This window comes from Apostichopus japonicus, chromosome 8 (genome assembly GCF_037975245.1).
Source record: "Apostichopus japonicus isolate 1M-3 chromosome 8, ASM3797524v1, whole genome shotgun sequence".
Classification (NCBI taxonomy): Eukaryota; Metazoa; Echinodermata; class Holothuroidea; order Aspidochirotida; family Stichopodidae; genus Apostichopus; species Apostichopus japonicus.
Window position 1 is genome coordinate 38,381,662 of NC_092568.1, and position 18,542 is coordinate 38,400,203.

General features: G+C 42.6%; 1 protein-coding gene, 11 non-coding genes and 1 pseudogene across 12 annotated transcripts; 12 read left to right on the top strand and 1 right to left on the bottom strand.

The window, feature by feature from the left end:
- The first annotated feature begins 183 nt into the window (after positions 1 to 183).
- Positions 184 to 305, top strand: LOC139972673 (5S ribosomal RNA; annotated as a pseudogene).
- LOC139971914 (uncharacterized) lies at positions 282 to 8,664 on the bottom strand. Its single transcript, XM_071978756.1, has 2 exons — positions 7,933 to 8,664; positions 282 to 6,008 (listed from the first exon to the last, which is right to left on the bottom strand). The coding sequence occupies exons 1-2, from the start codon at positions 8,270 to 8,272 to the stop codon at positions 1,408 to 1,410; spliced, it is 4,941 nt and encodes a 1,646-aa protein (XP_071834857.1). The 5' UTR covers positions 8,273 to 8,664; the 3' UTR covers positions 282 to 1,407.
- A 751-nt stretch (positions 8,665 to 9,415) lies between these two features.
- On the top strand, positions 9,416 to 9,534 carry LOC139972554 (5S ribosomal RNA). The gene has a single exon (XR_011794963.1). It is a non-coding gene; the product is annotated as a 5S ribosomal RNA (ribosomal RNA).
- Positions 9,535 to 10,251: 717 nt separating this feature from the next.
- LOC139972555 (5S ribosomal RNA) lies at positions 10,252 to 10,370 on the top strand. Its single transcript, XR_011794964.1, has one exon. It is a non-coding gene; the product is annotated as a 5S ribosomal RNA (ribosomal RNA).
- Positions 10,371 to 11,084: 714 nt separating this feature from the next.
- LOC139972556 (5S ribosomal RNA) lies at positions 11,085 to 11,203 on the top strand. The gene has a single exon (XR_011794965.1). It is a non-coding gene; the product is annotated as a 5S ribosomal RNA (ribosomal RNA).
- A 719-nt stretch (positions 11,204 to 11,922) lies between these two features.
- LOC139972557 (5S ribosomal RNA) lies at positions 11,923 to 12,041 on the top strand. The gene has a single exon (XR_011794966.1). It is a non-coding gene; the product is annotated as a 5S ribosomal RNA (ribosomal RNA).
- Positions 12,042 to 12,755: 714 nt separating this feature from the next.
- Positions 12,756 to 12,874, top strand: LOC139972558 (5S ribosomal RNA). Its single transcript, XR_011794967.1, has one exon. It is a non-coding gene; the product is annotated as a 5S ribosomal RNA (ribosomal RNA).
- A 717-nt stretch (positions 12,875 to 13,591) lies between these two features.
- On the top strand, positions 13,592 to 13,710 carry LOC139972560 (5S ribosomal RNA). Its single transcript, XR_011794968.1, has one exon. It is a non-coding gene; the product is annotated as a 5S ribosomal RNA (ribosomal RNA).
- Positions 13,711 to 14,426: 716 nt separating this feature from the next.
- Positions 14,427 to 14,545, top strand: LOC139972561 (5S ribosomal RNA). The gene has a single exon (XR_011794969.1). It is a non-coding gene; the product is annotated as a 5S ribosomal RNA (ribosomal RNA).
- Positions 14,546 to 15,257: 712 nt separating this feature from the next.
- Positions 15,258 to 15,376, top strand: LOC139972562 (5S ribosomal RNA). Its single transcript, XR_011794970.1, has one exon. It is a non-coding gene; the product is annotated as a 5S ribosomal RNA (ribosomal RNA).
- A 716-nt stretch (positions 15,377 to 16,092) lies between these two features.
- Positions 16,093 to 16,211, top strand: LOC139972564 (5S ribosomal RNA). Its single transcript, XR_011794972.1, has one exon. It is a non-coding gene; the product is annotated as a 5S ribosomal RNA (ribosomal RNA).
- Positions 16,212 to 16,925: 714 nt separating this feature from the next.
- LOC139972565 (5S ribosomal RNA) lies at positions 16,926 to 17,044 on the top strand. Its single transcript, XR_011794973.1, has one exon. It is a non-coding gene; the product is annotated as a 5S ribosomal RNA (ribosomal RNA).
- Positions 17,045 to 17,761: 717 nt separating this feature from the next.
- On the top strand, positions 17,762 to 17,880 carry LOC139972566 (5S ribosomal RNA). Its single transcript, XR_011794974.1, has one exon. It is a non-coding gene; the product is annotated as a 5S ribosomal RNA (ribosomal RNA).
- Positions 17,881 to 18,542: the final 662 nt, after the last annotated feature.

The following is an 18,542-nucleotide window of genomic DNA, read 5'->3' on the forward strand; positions in this document are numbered from 1 at the left end:
TTGGGGCAATCATATCCGGGCGTATATGCTACCATATAGCTTCTCAAGTCATATAAAAACATGCACATTATTTAGTTTAATGGGATAAGTAACCATATAGGTGGTCTAGAGTTGAACATCCAACTTTGCAAAATAAGTCTCGGGGCGGGCGGGTATAAAAAGCTTAAATTTCACCATTCTAATGTCTACGACCATATCACGTTGAATATACCGGTTCTCGTCCGATCACCGAAGTCAAGCAGCGTCGAGCCTAGTCAGTACTTGGATGGGTGACCGCCTGGGATAGACTATGGGGCATGTGGCCAAAACAGCTTTGTAAATTAATTCTTGCAGTCATCTCCTGGGGACTACATGAAATGTGGCTTAAAATGTAGGTATTGTGTGTCCTTTCAATATCCCAACAGTTCCCACTCCCAGAAATGGGGCACTTTTGAGTAAATCCTGCCTAAAAACAAAACACTAAAAAACAAGAATTCCTTTAAAAAGGACTGCGTGTCATGCAAGTGAAATATGGTATTACACTGTTTGTTCAGGGATTTGACATCCTGCAATGACCCATATTGTTTTTTATAAGTAATGATATTGGAATTGGCATCTAATAAGGACGTGCATTCCATGAAGTGTTGAAACGAAACACCGTATAGTTGATGAAATTTCCCCAAAATAACAGATTTTTGCCATTTTATCACTTTATTATGACAAAAATGCATGTTTTTCTTTATAATTTGCAAGAATATTTTGCTTGTATCTCAGTTTATGCATGGCCGACCTTATTGTTTCTTTTGATATGACGGATCACATTTGACCAAATAGCAATTAGCATGATTAAAGAACCTTAGAATGATTCTTCATCTTCAAGGTGGCATACTCCTATTAGAGTCTATATCAATCCGCTCGATTGTTCTCCTTCAGGAAAAGTGCCAAAAAGCAGCGGGAGAACATCTTTTGTGACCTGTTATCAATCATAGTCTAGTTTTTGTGGCTTGCATGTTGAAGAGCATGAATGGAAGTACATGTGGTGAGAAAATTGGGTCAATTGAGGCAATTTTAGACCCCTTTAGGCCTCCCGGGAGCAGCGTAGGAAATTTGTTTACCACTGAGTGAAGAGGTTTGTTTACAAGTGACGAAAACTTCTGGCTCGGATAGCAAAAAATCTACATGGTCATGGTACAAAAAATTGATGGTGCCATGAAAGTCTAACTTGTCAGCTATCCGGTGATGGGTAGCGTTTAGCTAGTGAAAACTTCTATCTAGACTTAGAGACCACATTACTTTTAAGATTTAGTGTGTAAGTCAATGAGGCTTTTTACCTAAAAGTTCTCTTTATGCTACCTCGTATGCTACCTCGTATGCTACCTAATAGTATGCTACCTCGTATGCTCGTATGCTTTTTACCTCGTATGCTACCTAAAAGTTCTCTTCATCATCATGGAATTCAGCATCGTCATTGTCTTGCTCGTCATCATGCTCGTCATCATCTTCCTCATCACCTTCAGGCTCAGTGGCTGGCTCTTCATCTGGTATGGGCATGTTGGCACAGTTCTTACATCCACATAGTTCGGTACAGCGCAAACCCAAAGCTGCACAGCATCCTTCATCTGTACCTTGGCACTTTGACTTGTTGCAGGTGCATCGAGTTAATTCCATGATGCTTTGTTGAGCAGGCTGCAGGTCCATCCAATCTATCGCAAGGTTACCCTCTACTAATTTCCAACCATGGCCAACTGGTGATGGTATGTCAGGATGGCTTTCAAAACCACGTTTCCAAATAGCTGCCTGGTAATTTGCACGTTGTGAATGCTTTAGTAGTGCATCTCTGTTGGGGGGCATGATATCCTCTTGCCTGGTAGCCATGGAAAATAAGGCGTACCTGGCATCATTCACACTGCTGTGCTCTTGCATATTGTAAAGCTTGCACACAAAGTCCTCCAATGTTGAGATGACGTCATCTGTAAGCGTGAATGCTTCACCCAGGGCTTGAAAAGCCTGTCTATACCTTTCATTGTCTAGAATTAGCTTCAATGGTCTTGTCTTCCCTTTTCCGTAGAAGGAACTTGTTGAATCACAGCCAGTGAAACAGTGCAGGCCTATCATAACTTTTGTGGTTTCCTCTCCCAGGTCAAGTTGGATGGCCTGTAGGCTGATGGTGCGGTTCTTTTCTTCTTTCCCTGTGTTGAAATATAGCTTTGAGCTCTCAAGTTTTGGTGACATAGCAATACCAATGATGAACACATCCGTGTCAGGACTCTTGATGACAATATCTTTACTTCCCATGTCGCTGGCGTACTTAGCATGGAGCAACATCCTGGTGTCGGCTTCCTCGTGTGTACAATGGAGTTCTGGAACTTCTTGAATATTTGTTGTCCCATTGCTTGCTGTAATTAGATGACACTGCTCTGCGTGTGCAATGTACACAGATATTCCCTTCAAATCCTCCTCCCCATAAGTACTCCAAGAGTCAAACAGGAAATTGACAAGTTGCTCCTTGTTGAATCCATTAGCCAGGTATTTCTTCCACTGTTTGGGCACGGGTTGGTCTGGCTTGGTGATCTTGATCCTTTGCGATCCACTTGCTGCACGCCGCTTCCTCTCTGCACCTTTGATGCTCATAGCTGGATATGTGTCTGTCACAAAGTGTATGATGTTTGATCCAGTGCTTCTTGCCAAGTAAACCAGGTCTCTCAGTATTTTCTTTGCCAATTGTCCTATGGTGTCAGGCATCGTCTTTGAGTTCAACTGTTGAAGCTTGGCCATTCCGTCGACAATCCAAACACATTCCTTTGGTAACTCGACAGTCGGAGATGCTTCTGGTGACTTCTCTAGGTGGTGCAACAGACTGGCTTTGTTCGTCTTCACCAAACATCCATTAAGTTTGGCCAGGGCTGGAGGATATAGACTCAATGAGAAAGTCAACATGTTCCGCTGATCTACCTTACGTACTCTGCCAATAATAATTAGCCTCGCCAGCAACTCTCTATCACTTTTCAAAGCCACCTCTTTCCCATTCATGTTCACAGTTGCTTTGCCTACATCTGCAAATGTCTTCAACTTCATCTTGGACAGAGTTTTGTTGAGGTATATGTCTCCTTGCAGACGGGTCTTGGAGAAATTGATGAAGGCTTCGTCACCCTTTGTATATGCATTCATAAGATCAGAGCATACATCAGCTGAAGCAATGACCCCTGATGATAGGTGCACAAGTTCTGCAGTATCTGCTTCTGGATCACTATCAAAAGGATTGGTCATACTCATTATGGTGCTCATGATGTTGTTGATGTCATTCTGATCTCTCGTCATACGACTCTTTGTTAAATCTGCACGTCTTGAAACTTTTTCTCCCTTGCCAGCCATTTCCTCACACTGTCTCGTTATCAGTGCTCTTTCATGGTGGCCTCTGATCCATCGATTGGTGGCACCTTGGTTGTTTGAGAAGCCTTTAACACCCCCTCTCGTTTTCGAATCTCTATTGGCAGTTTGCTCAATTGTCATGTCGCAAGCTACTCCTGCAAAACCGTGTGTGTCCTGACGCTGAACTGCAAAGTGGCCCTTGACTAGTTCATCATGGATAAATGGATTAGTGATTGGGAGTTTGTTCATTTCAAGCCAGTATACCGGAAGGTAGCGTGAGTAGTTTGTCCTATCATAGGCAAACATCCATGGTAGCAAAACTCTGACTGTAGCAAGATGCAGTTTCCAGTCTCCTTCCCTGGTAGCTCTAATGAAGAGGAGAATATTGCCAATCATTTCTAGGTAAGAGCACCAGAAAGCGAAAGTAGCGTTGTTCTTTCCTTCTTTAATGAAGTCTCCATACCTTGCCATCATAGCCTTGTAAGCACTTCCTTCCAGCTGGGTGTCAAACTCTCTTGGATAAGATGCCTGTAGGGATGACACTACTTTCTTGAACTGTTGTCTTTTCTGTTCCTCCAGAGTACTCAAGAAACTTTGCCATCGAAGGCGGTGCAGTGCTTCAGCCATAAGCTTATGACAGCGAACACTTCGATTGTAGTTGTGGCCATTCATCACACCAGTCACTGACCCTGTTGCTACTACACCTGCCTCAATCAGGACATCTTGAAACCCTGCATCCTGGAACCTCTTCCCAATGCATGCTAATGCTGTCATTGTGGTATGGAAAGCTCCAAGACGAATAACTATTCTCTCCTGGAAAATTGGAGTCTGCCATCTGATTGTCTGAGCTTTACAATAAATCGCTTGGTCTACTACTACCACAATTGATGGAAGTTCCAACTGATCGGCTATTTCCAGGCTTCTGTGAAGTACAGTGTTGACAGTATTTAAATCCGTCGGGCTAGCATCTACAACTGGCAAGTATGCAATGGTTGCTTTAGGTGGAATGTTGGATGAAAGCAGTTGGTTGAATCCAGTCCAAGAGGGAAGAAGGCGGGCCTCAGAAAATTTTGAGACATAAAATGCATCTTCTTTTTCTCTGTATGGATGCAGGACAACATTATAATGCTCAACTTCCAGCTGTACACTGTCATCAAATGCCTGAGGGGATGACTTCTTCAAACCACCAAATCTCACCATCTCTGAAGCAGGTGCTGGCAGGGATCGCTTCCTTGACTTTCTGATATGTTGACGCAATTGAGACCCTGAAGATGTAGAATCTAACTTCACATGTTGGACAGCTATTCCGTTGGTGTTGTGGGTAGTGCCTTTACCTGATAGGGTGCATTCTCCAAAATCGTTGTTGTCCCACACAAGGGTGGTGTAGATGGACTTGTTGAGACTGGATGGAAGAACATTGCCTCTATCAATTTCCTGCTGCCCTAATGCTGTATCGTGCTCCAAGACATTAGTGTGTGACACAGAATGTCCAAAACCATTCAGTAAACCAATGAGCTGGGCTGATCCACTAAGATGACGAATCGCCATTGACAGTGATGCATGCTTGGGCATCATCTTCCTTCCCTTTGTTGCCAGGTAGATGATGTCCTGCCCAATGGCAAGGATGCGACGATCTTCTGCATCTTGAATCTTTACTTTCTGCTCATCTGTTGGCTCATCGGACACACCAACAATCCATGCTATAAAATTGTAGAGCTTGGTGGGGACTATCTTGCGTGCTGCATCAAGGGTTAAATCGTCAGATGTTGGAGGCCATGGAAGATTGGTTTTTTTCATGGCTTGCATGATTTCTTCTTTTAAATCCAATGCAGTAGAGTAGCAATCCCTTAGTGACGACATTTGAGGCTTGGATTGTCCACTGTTTGGTATGCCCTTTGGTCGCTTTCTGGGTGGTTCTTGTTCCTCCTCAGCATCTGTGTTGTCAGTATCTGTGGTGGTGTCAGTGTCATCTGCTTCAGAACCAACAGCTTCAGGCACAAGATCTTCGGCCGATAGTGTCTCAACATAAACCATCTCACTGGAACACCTCTTCTTGGGCTGAAGAAAGCACAGCTGTGGAAACCTTCGTTTGAGACGCTGCTTCAGGCTGTAAGTTCTGTAGTTGGAGGCATCTTTCATTTCAACATCTTTCACAGCTTTGCCAAAATACCGCCTTAGTGATGTCATTCTGTAAATCTGTTTCTCTCGAAGAATCTTGTGTTCGATGTAGTACTTGCAAAAAGCATCAAATGCTGTGGCATAGAGCTGTTCTTTTGGCTCAACATACTTCCTGGTTTGGTACCCTGTGTAGCTCCTGTAGCAACTTCTATGATAACGCAATTCGATTGCCACACAGTCACGATCACGAATTTGGAGAAGTATGCGGTCGTCCTTCTTGTCTTTAGCAGCTGCGGCTACCTTGCCTCCATCAGGCTGTTCACAAAGCATCAACTGTTCTTTTCTTTTTCTCCTCTGAGCGTCTGTATATGATTTTTCATAGCGGCAACAGAAGATGCAAATCTTTGGCAGGATGTGGGAAGGGACAGATGGCTCCTTCGTTACACCCGCAAGAGCTGAGCTAGATCGTAACACCCTCGGGGCTTGTTGTGGATTTGTTGCTTCATCACCAGTATCAATACTTGAAGTTGAAGGCTCCAATTCTGTAATGGCACAAAAGAAAGAAAGAAAAATATATGTGTGAATTTTCATTTTGTATTCTGTGTATAGGGAGATGATGGATATTTCAATGTAGCAATGAAAATAATAAAAATATGTACACTAAAACACCTGAAAATCGGGCATAGCTCTGCCATCAACAGCTATTTAGAAAATGCCATATAAAATTAAAGATATATTTAAATATACAATTTTCAAGCCATTATAAAATTTAAGTTTGTATAATTTACACCAAGACACCTGAAAAATTGGGCATAGATCCAACATGCAATTTGTTAGGGCCTACAACTTTAAGTAGAGTTTGCACTTTATAAAATTTAAGTTTGTATAATTTACACCAAAACACATAAAAAAATGTGCATACATATAGCTCCACGTGTGACAGGTTTTTCAACAAAATCTTGTCTGAAACTACCATGGTGACATCTTTTTAGACAAAAACCATCAGAAAACTAAATATGAATATATACATTTTATCAATGTAGCTATATCTTTAACCTTTACACCAAAAAAATTGGGCATTGCTCTGCCGTGCGTTGACTCTTTAAATGCAACATGATTTTTATGACCCAATAAAAAGACCTCAAAAATTGGGTATACATGTAGATCTGCTTTGCTTTAGCTTTTTTGAAGATGCAATATTGTTGTAACCCGAATAAAAACATGGGCCTAGGTCAGCCGTGTCGGCTTTTTAGACAAAATAAAGCAGTCAGAAAACTAAGAAGAATATATTATTTCAATGTAGCAATAAATAATATCTGTACACAAAAAACAAAACAAATGGGCATACATGTAGCTCCGCCGTGCGTTGGCTTTTTAGATGCAACATATTTAATTTTAAATTATTTTTATGACCCAATATAAAAAGATCTGAAAAATTGGGCATAGGTCTGCCGTGCGACAGCTTTTTAGACACAAACCGTCAGAAAACCAAGTCTAAGTAGAATTATATTATAATAATTTCAATGTAGCACTAAATATATCAATTAATATTTACAACAAAACATCTGAAAAATTGGGCATAGCTCTGACATGCATGATCATGCATTGGCTTTATATAATTTATGCAACATGATTTTTATGACCGACCCAATATAAGGATCTAACCTAACAATATTTTACACCAAAACACATAAAGAAGTGGGATATATAGGTCTGCTAATTTATATTGGGTCATTATGACAGTATTTTTTTTTTAATTTAATGACATTAGCATTGCCATAGGCTAGCATGGGGTACCGTTATTTTCCGCACACATTACTTTCCGCTGAAACAAAACGGTGTTTTCCGCTGACAAATTTGTCAGCGGAAAACAACTTTTTTTTCAGCGGAAAGTACCATTTTTTTGGGAGGAACAGAATGACTTACTGAAATGATTAGGCACATGGAAGGATTTGGGAGGATGGAGAAGAAAGGATTTGACTGTAACAGGGTAAAATGTGAGACTAAAATGTGAGACTAGATTATTATTAGGATAGCTAAGGTTGTCATAATTCTTAAGAATCCCTAATTACAAACACCCCAAGCCTCCTGTAAATTAAAAGCTGCTTTAACTTTTCTGACATGAACTCAGTCTAACCACCCTTTATCAACGTTCTTTGATACTTTCTCATGTTATTTTAATCATCCAGCCTGAATTTGGTATCCTAAAATTGAGGAAAAATATAGTGTACAGGTAAGTGAAAAAAAAGTGTTTTCCGCACAAGAATTTTTTCAGCGGAATGTAATCTGCCGAAAGTAACGTATGCGGAAAACAACTGAACCCGCTAGCATGCACCACCAATACAACACAGTTGAACACACCATACAGCCAGTGCATTTCACCCTAGCCTAAGTGTGAGCAGTGAGTGAGTGAGTGAAATTTCTCTGTAAATGTCCATGTTTATATGACAAAAATAAAGAACCTACCTGATGTACGACTTGATTTGGCAGCTAGTAGTTGCTTCTCTTTGCTTATCTTTCCTCTCTTCTGCTTCGATGAGTCGGTAAAATACCGATAACAAGTGTTATGACATCCACCAAATTCTGGAATTGGCAAGCTTAATACACACGTACTCCTATGCTCTCGCAAAAAAGCTGTTGCTATATCGGCTTGATTTCCGACCAAATCCTTCCAAATGTCCACACTTTTCAAGAATGTGGTCCACCTTGCTGTTGTAAAAGGTTTAATATCTTCTAAAACATCAGCGCAGTGAGCAAAACACCTGTTTTTGGACGAATTCAGCGACTTTCCCGCATTGCAATCCATGTTTATGTCATGTTTTGCGGCAAGCGAAGCGTCTGTGTGTACCAGCTGAGACGTAAAATAGCCGAACCGAAGCACGCTAAAACAGCGACTCTGATTCGTCGATCGGCATAATTTTGATGTACAGGCAAATTATCGGACCAATCGCGTCAATGACAAGTCTTAGCAACCAGTGTCAAATGAAACTTGCGATCTGATTGGATATTTTCGTTTCTACAATCGGGTAATTTTAACAGAAATATATTTGCCGTTTTAATTAATTTCTCAATAACGCCCCAATTCCCAGCGTGGGAAAACACAAAATTATTTTTTTTAAATAATATATCTAATTTTAAGATCATTTTCATGTAGTCCCAAAGTGATGACAACGAGACAACCGTCCAGAACGGCTCGCCCCACCGTCTAGGAATACTAGGTGCCGTAGACTTTTTCATTTTTCCTCACCCACAACTCCGCACCCTTTCTTTCTTTATTTCTTTTTCACTATTCTTTTATCCTGTCATTGTTATGAAAAGTCCCTCCCCCCCCCCCCCTCACCACCACCGTTGAAGACATTGACTTGCCATATACCACTATTGTTGTGACCTGATCATTGCAATCACAAGTTTTTCTCCAGCCCCCTTTAATTCGAGACAAGTGTATCATTAGGGCTATATCATTCCGCATGCATGCATGCACGCACGCACGAGTGTTCTCCCTCAGGAAAAGTGCCGAAAAGAAACGGGAGAACATCTTTCTTGATATGTTCTCAAACAAAATCTCTCGTTTTTTGTGGCTTGGATGTCGGAGTACACAAAAGGAAGTAAATGTGATGCACAAATTAGGTCGATTGAGGCAATTTTAGACCACTTTAGGCTTCCCATGAGCAGCGTACGAACACTATGTTAAGAGGTTTGTTCACAAGTCGGACGAACGTGGCTAGCTTCAGACTCTCAGTGTGAGTGTGCGTGCGTGCGTCAGTCATTGGGGCAATCATATCCGGGCGTATATGCTACCATATAGCTTCTCAAGTCATATAAAAACATGCACATTATTTAGTTTAATGGGATAAGTAACCATATAGGTGGTCTAGAGTTGAACATCCAACTTTGCAAAATAAGTCTCGGGGCGGGCGGGTATAAAAAGCTTAAATTTCACCATTCTAATGTCTACGACCATATCACGTTGAATATACCGGTTCTCGTCCGATCACCGAAGTCAAGCAGCGTCGAGCCTAGTCAGTACTTGGATGGGTGACCGCCTGGGAATACTAGGTGCCGTAGACTTTTTCATTTTTCCTCACCCACAACTCCGCACCCTTTCTTTCTTTATTTCTTTTTCACTATTCTTTTATCCTGTCATTGTTATGAAAAGTCCCTCCCCCCCCCCCTCACCACCACCGTTGAAGACATTGACTTGCCATATACCACTATTGTTGTGACCTGATCATTGCAATCACAAGTTTTTCTCCAGCCCCCTTTAATTCGAGACAAGTGTATCATTAGGGCTATATCATTCCGCATGCATGCATGCACGCACGCACGAGTGTTCTCCCTCAGGAAAAGTGCCGAAAAGAAACGGGAGAACATCTTTCTTGATATGTTCTCAAACAAAATCTCTCGTTTTTTGTGGCTTGGATGTCGGAGTACACAAAAGGAAGTAAATGTGATGCACAAATTAGGTCGATTGAGGCAATTTTAGACCACTTTAGGCTTCCCATGAGCAGCGTACGAACACTATGTTAAGAGGTTTGTTCACAAGTCGGACGAACGTGGCTAGCTTCAGACTCTCAGTGTGAGTGTGCGTGCGTGCGTCAGTCATTGGGGCAATCATATCCGGGCGTATATGCTACCATATAGCTTCTCAAGTCATATAAAAACATGCACATTATTTAGTTTAATGGGATAAGTAACCATATAGGTGGTCTAGAGTTGAACATCCAACTTTGCAAAATAAGTCTCGGGGCGGGCGGGTATAAAAAGCTTAAATTTCACCATTCTAATGTCTACGACCATATCACGTTGAATATACCGGTTCTCGTCCGATCACCGAAGTCAAGCAGCGTCGAGCCTAGTCAGTACTTGGATGGGTGACCGCCTGGGAATACTAGGTGCCGTAGACTTTTTCATTTTTCCTCACCCACAACTCCGCACCCTTTCTTTCTTTATTTCTTTTTCACTATTCTTTTATCCTGTCATTGTTATGAAAAGTCCCTCCCCCCCCCCCCTCACCACCACCGTTGAAGACATTGACTTGCCATATACCACTATTGTTGTGACCTGATCATTGCAATCACAAGTTTTTCTCCAGCCCCCTTTAATTCGAGACAAGTGTATCATTAGGGCTATATCATTCCGCATGCATGCACGCACGCACGAGTGTTCTCCCTCAGGAAAAGTGCCGAAAAGAAACGGGAGAACATCTTTCTTGATATGTTCTCAAACAAAATCTCTCGTTTTTTGTGGCTTGGATGTCGGAGTACACAAAAGGAAGTAAATGTGATGCACAAATTAGGTCGATTGAGGCAATTTTAGACCACTTTAGGCTTCCCATGAGCAGCGTACGAACACTATGTTAAGAGGTTTGTTCACAAGTCGGACGAACGTGGCTAGCTTCAGACTCTCAGTGTGAGTGTGCGTGCGTGCGTCAGTCATTGGGGCAATCATATCCGGGCGTATATGCTACCATATAGCTTCTCAAGTCATATAAAAACATGCACATTATTTAGTTTAATGGGATAAGTAACCATATAGGTGGTCTAGAGTTGAACATCCAACTTTGCAAAATAAGTCTCGGGGCGGGCGGGTATAAAAAGCTTAAATTTCACCATTCTAATGTCTACGACCATATCACGTTGAATATACCGGTTCTCGTCCGATCACCGAAGTCAAGCAGCGTCGAGCCTAGTCAGTACTTGGATGGGTGACCGCCTGGGAATACTAGGTGCCGTAGACTTTTTCATTTTTCCTCACCCACAACTCCGCACCCTTTCTTTCTTTATTTCTTTTTCACTATTCTTTTATCCTGTCATTGTTATGAAAAGTCCCTCCCCCCCCCCCCCTCACCACCACCGTTGAAGACATTGACTTGCCATATACCACTATTGTTGTGACCTGATCATTGCAATCACAAGTTTTTCTCCAGCCCCCTTTAATTCGAGACAAGTGTATCATTAGGGCTATATCATTCCGCATGCATGCATGCACGCACGCACGAGTGTTCTCCCTCAGGAAAAGTGCCGAAAAGAAACGGGAGAACATCTTTCTTGATATGTTCTCAAACAAAATCTCTCGTTTTTTGTGGCTTGGATGTCGGAGTACACAAAAGGAAGTAAATGTGATGCACAAATTAGGTCGATTGAGGCAATTTTAGACCACTTTAGGCTTCCCATGAGCAGCGTACGAACACTATGTTAAGAGGTTTGTTCACAAGTCGGACGAACGTGGCTAGCTTCAGACTCTCAGTGTGAGTGTGCGTGCGTGCGTCAGTCATTGGGGCAATCATATCCGGGCGTATATGCTACCATATAGCTTCTCAAGTCATATAAAAACATGCACATTATTTAGTTTAATGGGATAAGTAACCATATAGGTGGTCTAGAGTTGAACATCCAACTTTGCAAAATAAGTCTCGGGGCGGGCGGGTATAAAAAGCTTAAATTTCACCATTCTAATGTCTACGACCATATCACGTTGAATATACCGGTTCTCGTCCGATCACCGAAGTCAAGCAGCGTCGAGCCTAGTCAGTACTTGGATGGGTGACCGCCTGGGAATACTAGGTGCCGTAGACTTTTTCATTTTTCCTCACCCACAACTCCGCACCCTTTCTTTCTTTATTTCTTTTTCACTATTCTTTTATCCTGTCATTGTTATGAAAAGTCCCTCCCCCCCCCCCCTCACCACCACCGTTGAAGACATTGACTTGCCATATACCACTATTGTTGTGACCTGATCATTGCAATCACAAGTTTTTCTCCAGCCCCCTTTAATTCGAGACAAGTGTATCATTAGGGCTATATCATTCCGCATGCATGCACGCACGCACGAGTGTTCTCCCTCAGGAAAAGTGCCGAAAAGAAACGGGAGAACATCTTTCTTGATATGTTCTCAAACAAAATCTCTCGTTTTTTGTGGCTTGGATGTCGGAGTACACAAAAGGAAGTAAATGTGATGCACAAATTAGGTCGATTGAGGCAATTTTAGACCACTTTAGGCTTCCCATGAGCAGCGTACGAACACTATGTTAAGAGGTTTGTTCACAAGTCGGACGAACGTGGCTAGCTTCAGACTCTCAGTGTGAGTGTGCGTGCGTGCGTCAGTCATTGGGGCAATCATATCCGGGCGTATATGCTACCATATAGCTTCTCAAGTCATATAAAAACATGCACATTATTTAGTTTAATGGGATAAGTAACCATATAGGTGGTCTAGAGTTGAACATCCAACTTTGCAAAATAAGTCTCGGGGCGGGCGGGTATAAAAAGCTTAAATTTCACCATTCTAATGTCTACGACCATATCACGTTGAATATACCGGTTCTCGTCCGATCACCGAAGTCAAGCAGCGTCGAGCCTAGTCAGTACTTGGATGGGTGACCGCCTGGGAATACTAGGTGCCGTAGACTTTTTCATTTTTCCTCACCCACAACTCCGCACCCTTTCTTTCTTTATTTCTTTTTCACTATTCTTTTATCCTGTCATTGTTATGAAAAGTCCCTCCCCCCCCCCCTCACCACCACCGTTGAAGACATTGACTTGCCATATACCACTATTGTTGTGACCTGATCATTGCAATCACAAGTTTTTCTCCAGCCCCCTTTAATTCGAGACAAGTGTATCATTAGGGCTATATCATTCCGCATGCATGCATGCACGCACGCACGAGTGTTCTCCCTCAGGAAAAGTGCCGAAAAGAAACGGGAGAACATCTTTCTTGATATGTTCTCAAACAAAATCTCTCGTTTTTTGTGGCTTGGATGTCGGAGTACACAAAAGGAAGTAAATGTGATGCACAAATTAGGTCGATTGAGGCAATTTTAGACCACTTTAGGCTTCCCATGAGCAGCGTACGAACACTATGTTAAGAGGTTTGTTCACAAGTCGGACGAACGTGGCTAGCTTCAGACTCTCAGTGTGAGTGTGCGTGCGTGCGTCAGTCATTGGGGCAATCATATCCGGGCGTATATGCTACCATATAGCTTCTCAAGTCATATAAAAACATGCACATTATTTAGTTTAATGGGATAAGTAACCATATAGGTGGTCTAGAGTTGAACATCCAACTTTGCAAAATAAGTCTCGGGGCGGGCGGGTATAAAAAGCTTAAATTTCACCATTCTAATGTCTACGACCATATCACGTTGAATATACCGGTTCTCGTCCGATCACCGAAGTCAAGCAGCGTCGAGCCTAGTCAGTACTTGGATGGGTGACCGCCTGGGAATACTAGGTGCCGTAGACTTTTTCATTTTTCCTCACCCACAACTCCGCACCCTTTCTTTCTTTATTTCTTTTTCACTATTCTTTTATCCTGTCATTGTTATGAAAAGTCCCTCCCCCCCCCCTCACCACCACCGTTGAAGACATTGACTTGCCATATACCACTATTGTTGTGACCTGATCATTGCAATCACAAGTTTTTCTCCAGCCCCCTTTAATTCGAGACAAGTGTATCATTAGGGCTATATCATTCCGCATGCATGCATGCACGCACGCACGAGTGTTCTCCCTCAGGAAAAGTGCCGAAAAGAAACGGGAGAACATCTTTCTTGATATGTTCTCAAACAAAATCTCTCGTTTTTTGTGGCTTGGATGTCGGAGTACACAAAAGGAAGTAAATGTGATGCACAAATTAGGTCGATTGAGGCAATTTTAGACCACTTTAGGCTTCCCATGAGCAGCGTACGAACACTATGTTAAGAGGTTTGTTCACAAGTCGGACGAACGTGGCTAGCTTCAGACTCTCAGTGTGAGTGTGCGTGCGTGCGTCAGTCATTGGGGCAATCATATCCGGGCGTATATGCTACCATATAGCTTCTCAAGTCATATAAAAACATGCACATTATTTAGTTTAATGGGATAAGTAACCATATAGGTGGTCTAGAGTTGAACATCCAACTTTGCAAAATAAGTCTCGGGGCGGGCGGGTATAAAAAGCTTAAATTTCACCATTCTAATGTCTACGACCATATCACGTTGAATATACCGGTTCTCGTCCGATCACCGAAGTCAAGCAGCGTCGAGCCTAGTCAGTACTTGGATGGGTGACCGCCTGGGAATACTAGGTGCCGTAGACTTTTTCATTTTTCCTCACCCACAACTCCGCACCCTTTCTTTCTTTATTTCTTTTTCACTATTCTTTTATCCTGTCATTGTTATGAAAAGTCCCTCCCCCCCCCCTCACCACCACCGTTGAAGACATTGACTTGCCATATACCACTATTGTTGTGACCTGATCATTGCAATCACAAGTTTTTCTCCAGCCCCCTTTAATTCGAGACAAGTGTATCATTAGGGCTATATCATTCCGCATGCATGCACGCACGCACGAGTGTTCTCCCTCAGGAAAAGTGCCGAAAAGAAACGGGAGAACATCTTTCTTGATATGTTCTCAAACAAAATCTCTCGTTTTTTGTGGCTTGGATGTCGGAGTACACAAAAGGAAGTAAATGTGATGCACAAATTAGGTCGATTGAGGCAATTTTAGACCACTTTAGGCTTCCCATGAGCAGCGTACGAACACTATGTTAAGAGGTTTGTTCACAAGTCGGACGAACGTGGCTAGCTTCAGACTCTCAGTGTGAGTGTGCGTGCGTGCGTCAGTCATTGGGGCAATCATATCCGGGCGTATATGCTACCATATAGCTTCTCAAGTCATATAAAAACATGCACATTATTTAGTTTAATGGGATAAGTAACCATATAGGTGGTCTAGAGTTGAACATCCAACTTTGCAAAATAAGTCTCGGGGCGGGCGGGTATAAAAAGCTTAAATTTCACCATTCTAATGTCTACGACCATATCACGTTGAATATACCGGTTCTCGTCCGATCACCGAAGTCAAGCAGCGTCGAGCCTAGTCAGTACTTGGATGGGTGACCGCCTGGGAATACTAGGTGCCGTAGACTTTTTCATTTTTCCTCACCCACAACTCCGCACCCTTTCTTTCTTTATTTCTTTTTCACTATTCTTTTATCCTGTCATTGTTATGAAAAGTCCCTCCCCCCCCCCTCACCACCACCGTTGAAGACATTGACTTGCCATATACCACTATTGTTGTGACCTGATCATTGCAATCACAAGTTTTTCTCCAGCCCCCTTTAATTCGAGACAAGTGTATCATTAGGGCTATATCATTCCGCATGCATGCATGCACGCACGCACGAGTGTTCTCCCTCAGGAAAAGTGCCGAAAAGAAACGGGAGAACATCTTTCTTGATATGTTCTCAAACAAAATCTCTCGTTTTTTGTGGCTTGGATGTCGGAGTACACAAAAGGAAGTAAATGTGATGCACAAATTAGGTCGATTGAGGCAATTTTAGACCACTTTAGGCTTCCCATGAGCAGCGTACGAACACTATGTTAAGAGGTTTGTTCACAAGTCGGACGAACGTGGCTAGCTTCAGACTCTCAGTGTGAGTGTGCGTGCGTGCGTCAGTCATTGGGGCAATCATATCCGGGCGTATATGCTACCATATAGCTTCTCAAGTCATATAAAAACATGCACATTATTTAGTTTAATGGGATAAGTAACCATATAGGTGGTCTAGAGTTGAACATCCAACTTTGCAAAATAAGTCTCGGGGCGGGCGGGTATAAAAAGCTTAAATTTCACCATTCTAATGTCTACGACCATATCACGTTGAATATACCGGTTCTCGTCCGATCACCGAAGTCAAGCAGCGTCGAGCCTAGTCAGTACTTGGATGGGTGACCGCCTGGGAATACTAGGTGCCGTAGACTTTTTCATTTTTCCTCACCCACAACTCCGCACCCTTTCTTTCTTTATTTCTTTTTCACTATTCTTTTATCCTGTCATTGTTATGAAAAGTCCCTCCCCCCCCCCCCTCACCACCACCGTTGAAGACATTGACTTGCCATATACCACTATTGTTGTGACCTGATCATTGCAATCACAAGTTTTTCTCCAGCCCCCTTTAATTCGAGACAAGTGTATCATTAGGGCTATATCATTCCGCATGCATGCACGCACGCACGAGTGTTCTCCCTCAGGAAAAGTGCCGAAAAGAAACGGGAGAACATCTTTCTTGATATGTTCTCAAACAAAATCTCTCGTTTTTTGTGGCTTGGATGTCGGAGTACACAAAAGGAAGTAAATGTGATGCACAAATTAGGTCGATTGAGGCAATTTTAGACCACTTTAGGCTTCCCATGAGCAGCGTACGAACACTATGTTAAGAGGTTTGTTCACAAGTCGGACGAACGTGGCTAGCTTCAGACTCTCAGTGTGAGTGTGCGTGCGTGCGTCAGTCATTGGGGCAATCATATCCGGGCGTATATGCTACCATATAGCTTCTCAAGTCATATAAAAACATGCACATTATTTAGTTTAATGGGATAAGTAACCATATAGGTGGTCTAGAGTTGAACATCCAACTTTGCAAAATAAGTCTCGGGGCGGGCGGGTATAAAAAGCTTAAATTTCACCATTCTAATGTCTACGACCATATCACGTTGAATATACCGGTTCTCGTCCGATCACCGAAGTCAAGCAGCGTCGAGCCTAGTCAGTACTTGGATGGGTGACCGCCTGGGAATACTAGGTGCCGTAGACTTTTTCATTTTTCCTCACCCACAACTCCGCACCCTTTCTTTCTTTATTTCTTTTTCACTATTCTTTTATCCTGTCATTGTTATGAAAAGTCCCTCCCCCCCCCCCTCACCACCACCGTTGAAGACATTGACTTGCCATATACCACTATTGTTGTGACCTGATCATTGCAATCACAAGTTTTTCTCCAGCCCCCTTTAATTCGAGACAAGTGTATCATTAGGGCTATATCATTCCGCATGCATGCATGCACGCACGCACGAGTGTTCTCCCTCAGGAAAAGTGCCGAAAAGAAACGGGAGAACATCTTTCTTGATATGTTCTCAAACAAAATCTCTCGTTTTTTGTGGCTTGGATGTCGGAGTACACAAAAGGAAGTAAATGTGATGCACAAATTAGGTCGATTGAGGCAATTTTAGACCACTTTAGGCTTCCCATGAGCAGCGTACGAACACTATGTTAAGAGGTTTGTTCACAAGTCGGACGAACGTGGCTAGCTTCAGACTCTCAGTGTGAGTGTGCGTGCGTGCGTCAGTCATTGGGGCAATCATATCCGGGCGTATATGCTACCATATAGCTTCTCAAGTCATATAAAAACATGCACATTATTTAGTTTAATGGGATAAGTAACCATATAGGTGGTCTAGAGTTGAACATCCAACTTTGCAAAATAAGTCTCGGGGCGGGCGGGTATAAAAAGCTTAAATTTCACCATTCTAATGTCTACGACCATATCACGTTGAATATACCGGTTCTCGTCCGATCACCGAAGTCAAGCAGCGTCGAGCCTAGTCAGTACTTGGATGGGTGACCGCCTGGGAATACTAGGTGCCGTAGACTTTTTCATTTTTCCTCACCCACAACTCCGCACCCTTTCTTTCTTTATTTCTTTTTCACTATTCTTTTATCCTGTCATTGTTATGAAAAGTCCCTCCCCCCCCCCCTCACCACCACCGTTGAAGACATTGACTTGCCATATACCACTATTGTTGTGACCTGATCATTGCAATCACAAGTTTTTCTCCAGCCCCCTTTAATTCGAGACAAGTGTATCATTAGGGCTATATCATTCCGCATGCATGCATGCACGCACGCACGAGTGTTCTCCCTCAGGAAAAGTGCCGAAAAGAAACGGGAGAACATCTTTCTTGATATGTTCTCAAACAAAATCTCTCGTTTTTTGTGGCTTGGATGTCGGAGTACACAAAAGGAAGTAAATGTGATGCACAAATTAGGTCGATTGAGGCAATTTTAGACCACTTTAGGCTTCCCATGAGCAGCGTACGAACACTATGTTAAGAGGTTTGTTCACAAGTCGGACGAACGTGGCTAGCTTCAGACTCTCAGTGTGAGTGTGCGTGCGTGCGTCAGTCATTGGGGCAATCATATCCGGGCGTATATGCTACCATATAGCTTCTCAAGTCATATAAAAACATGCACATTATTTAGTTTAATGGGATAAGTAACCATATAGGTGGTCTAGAGTTGAACATCCAACTTTG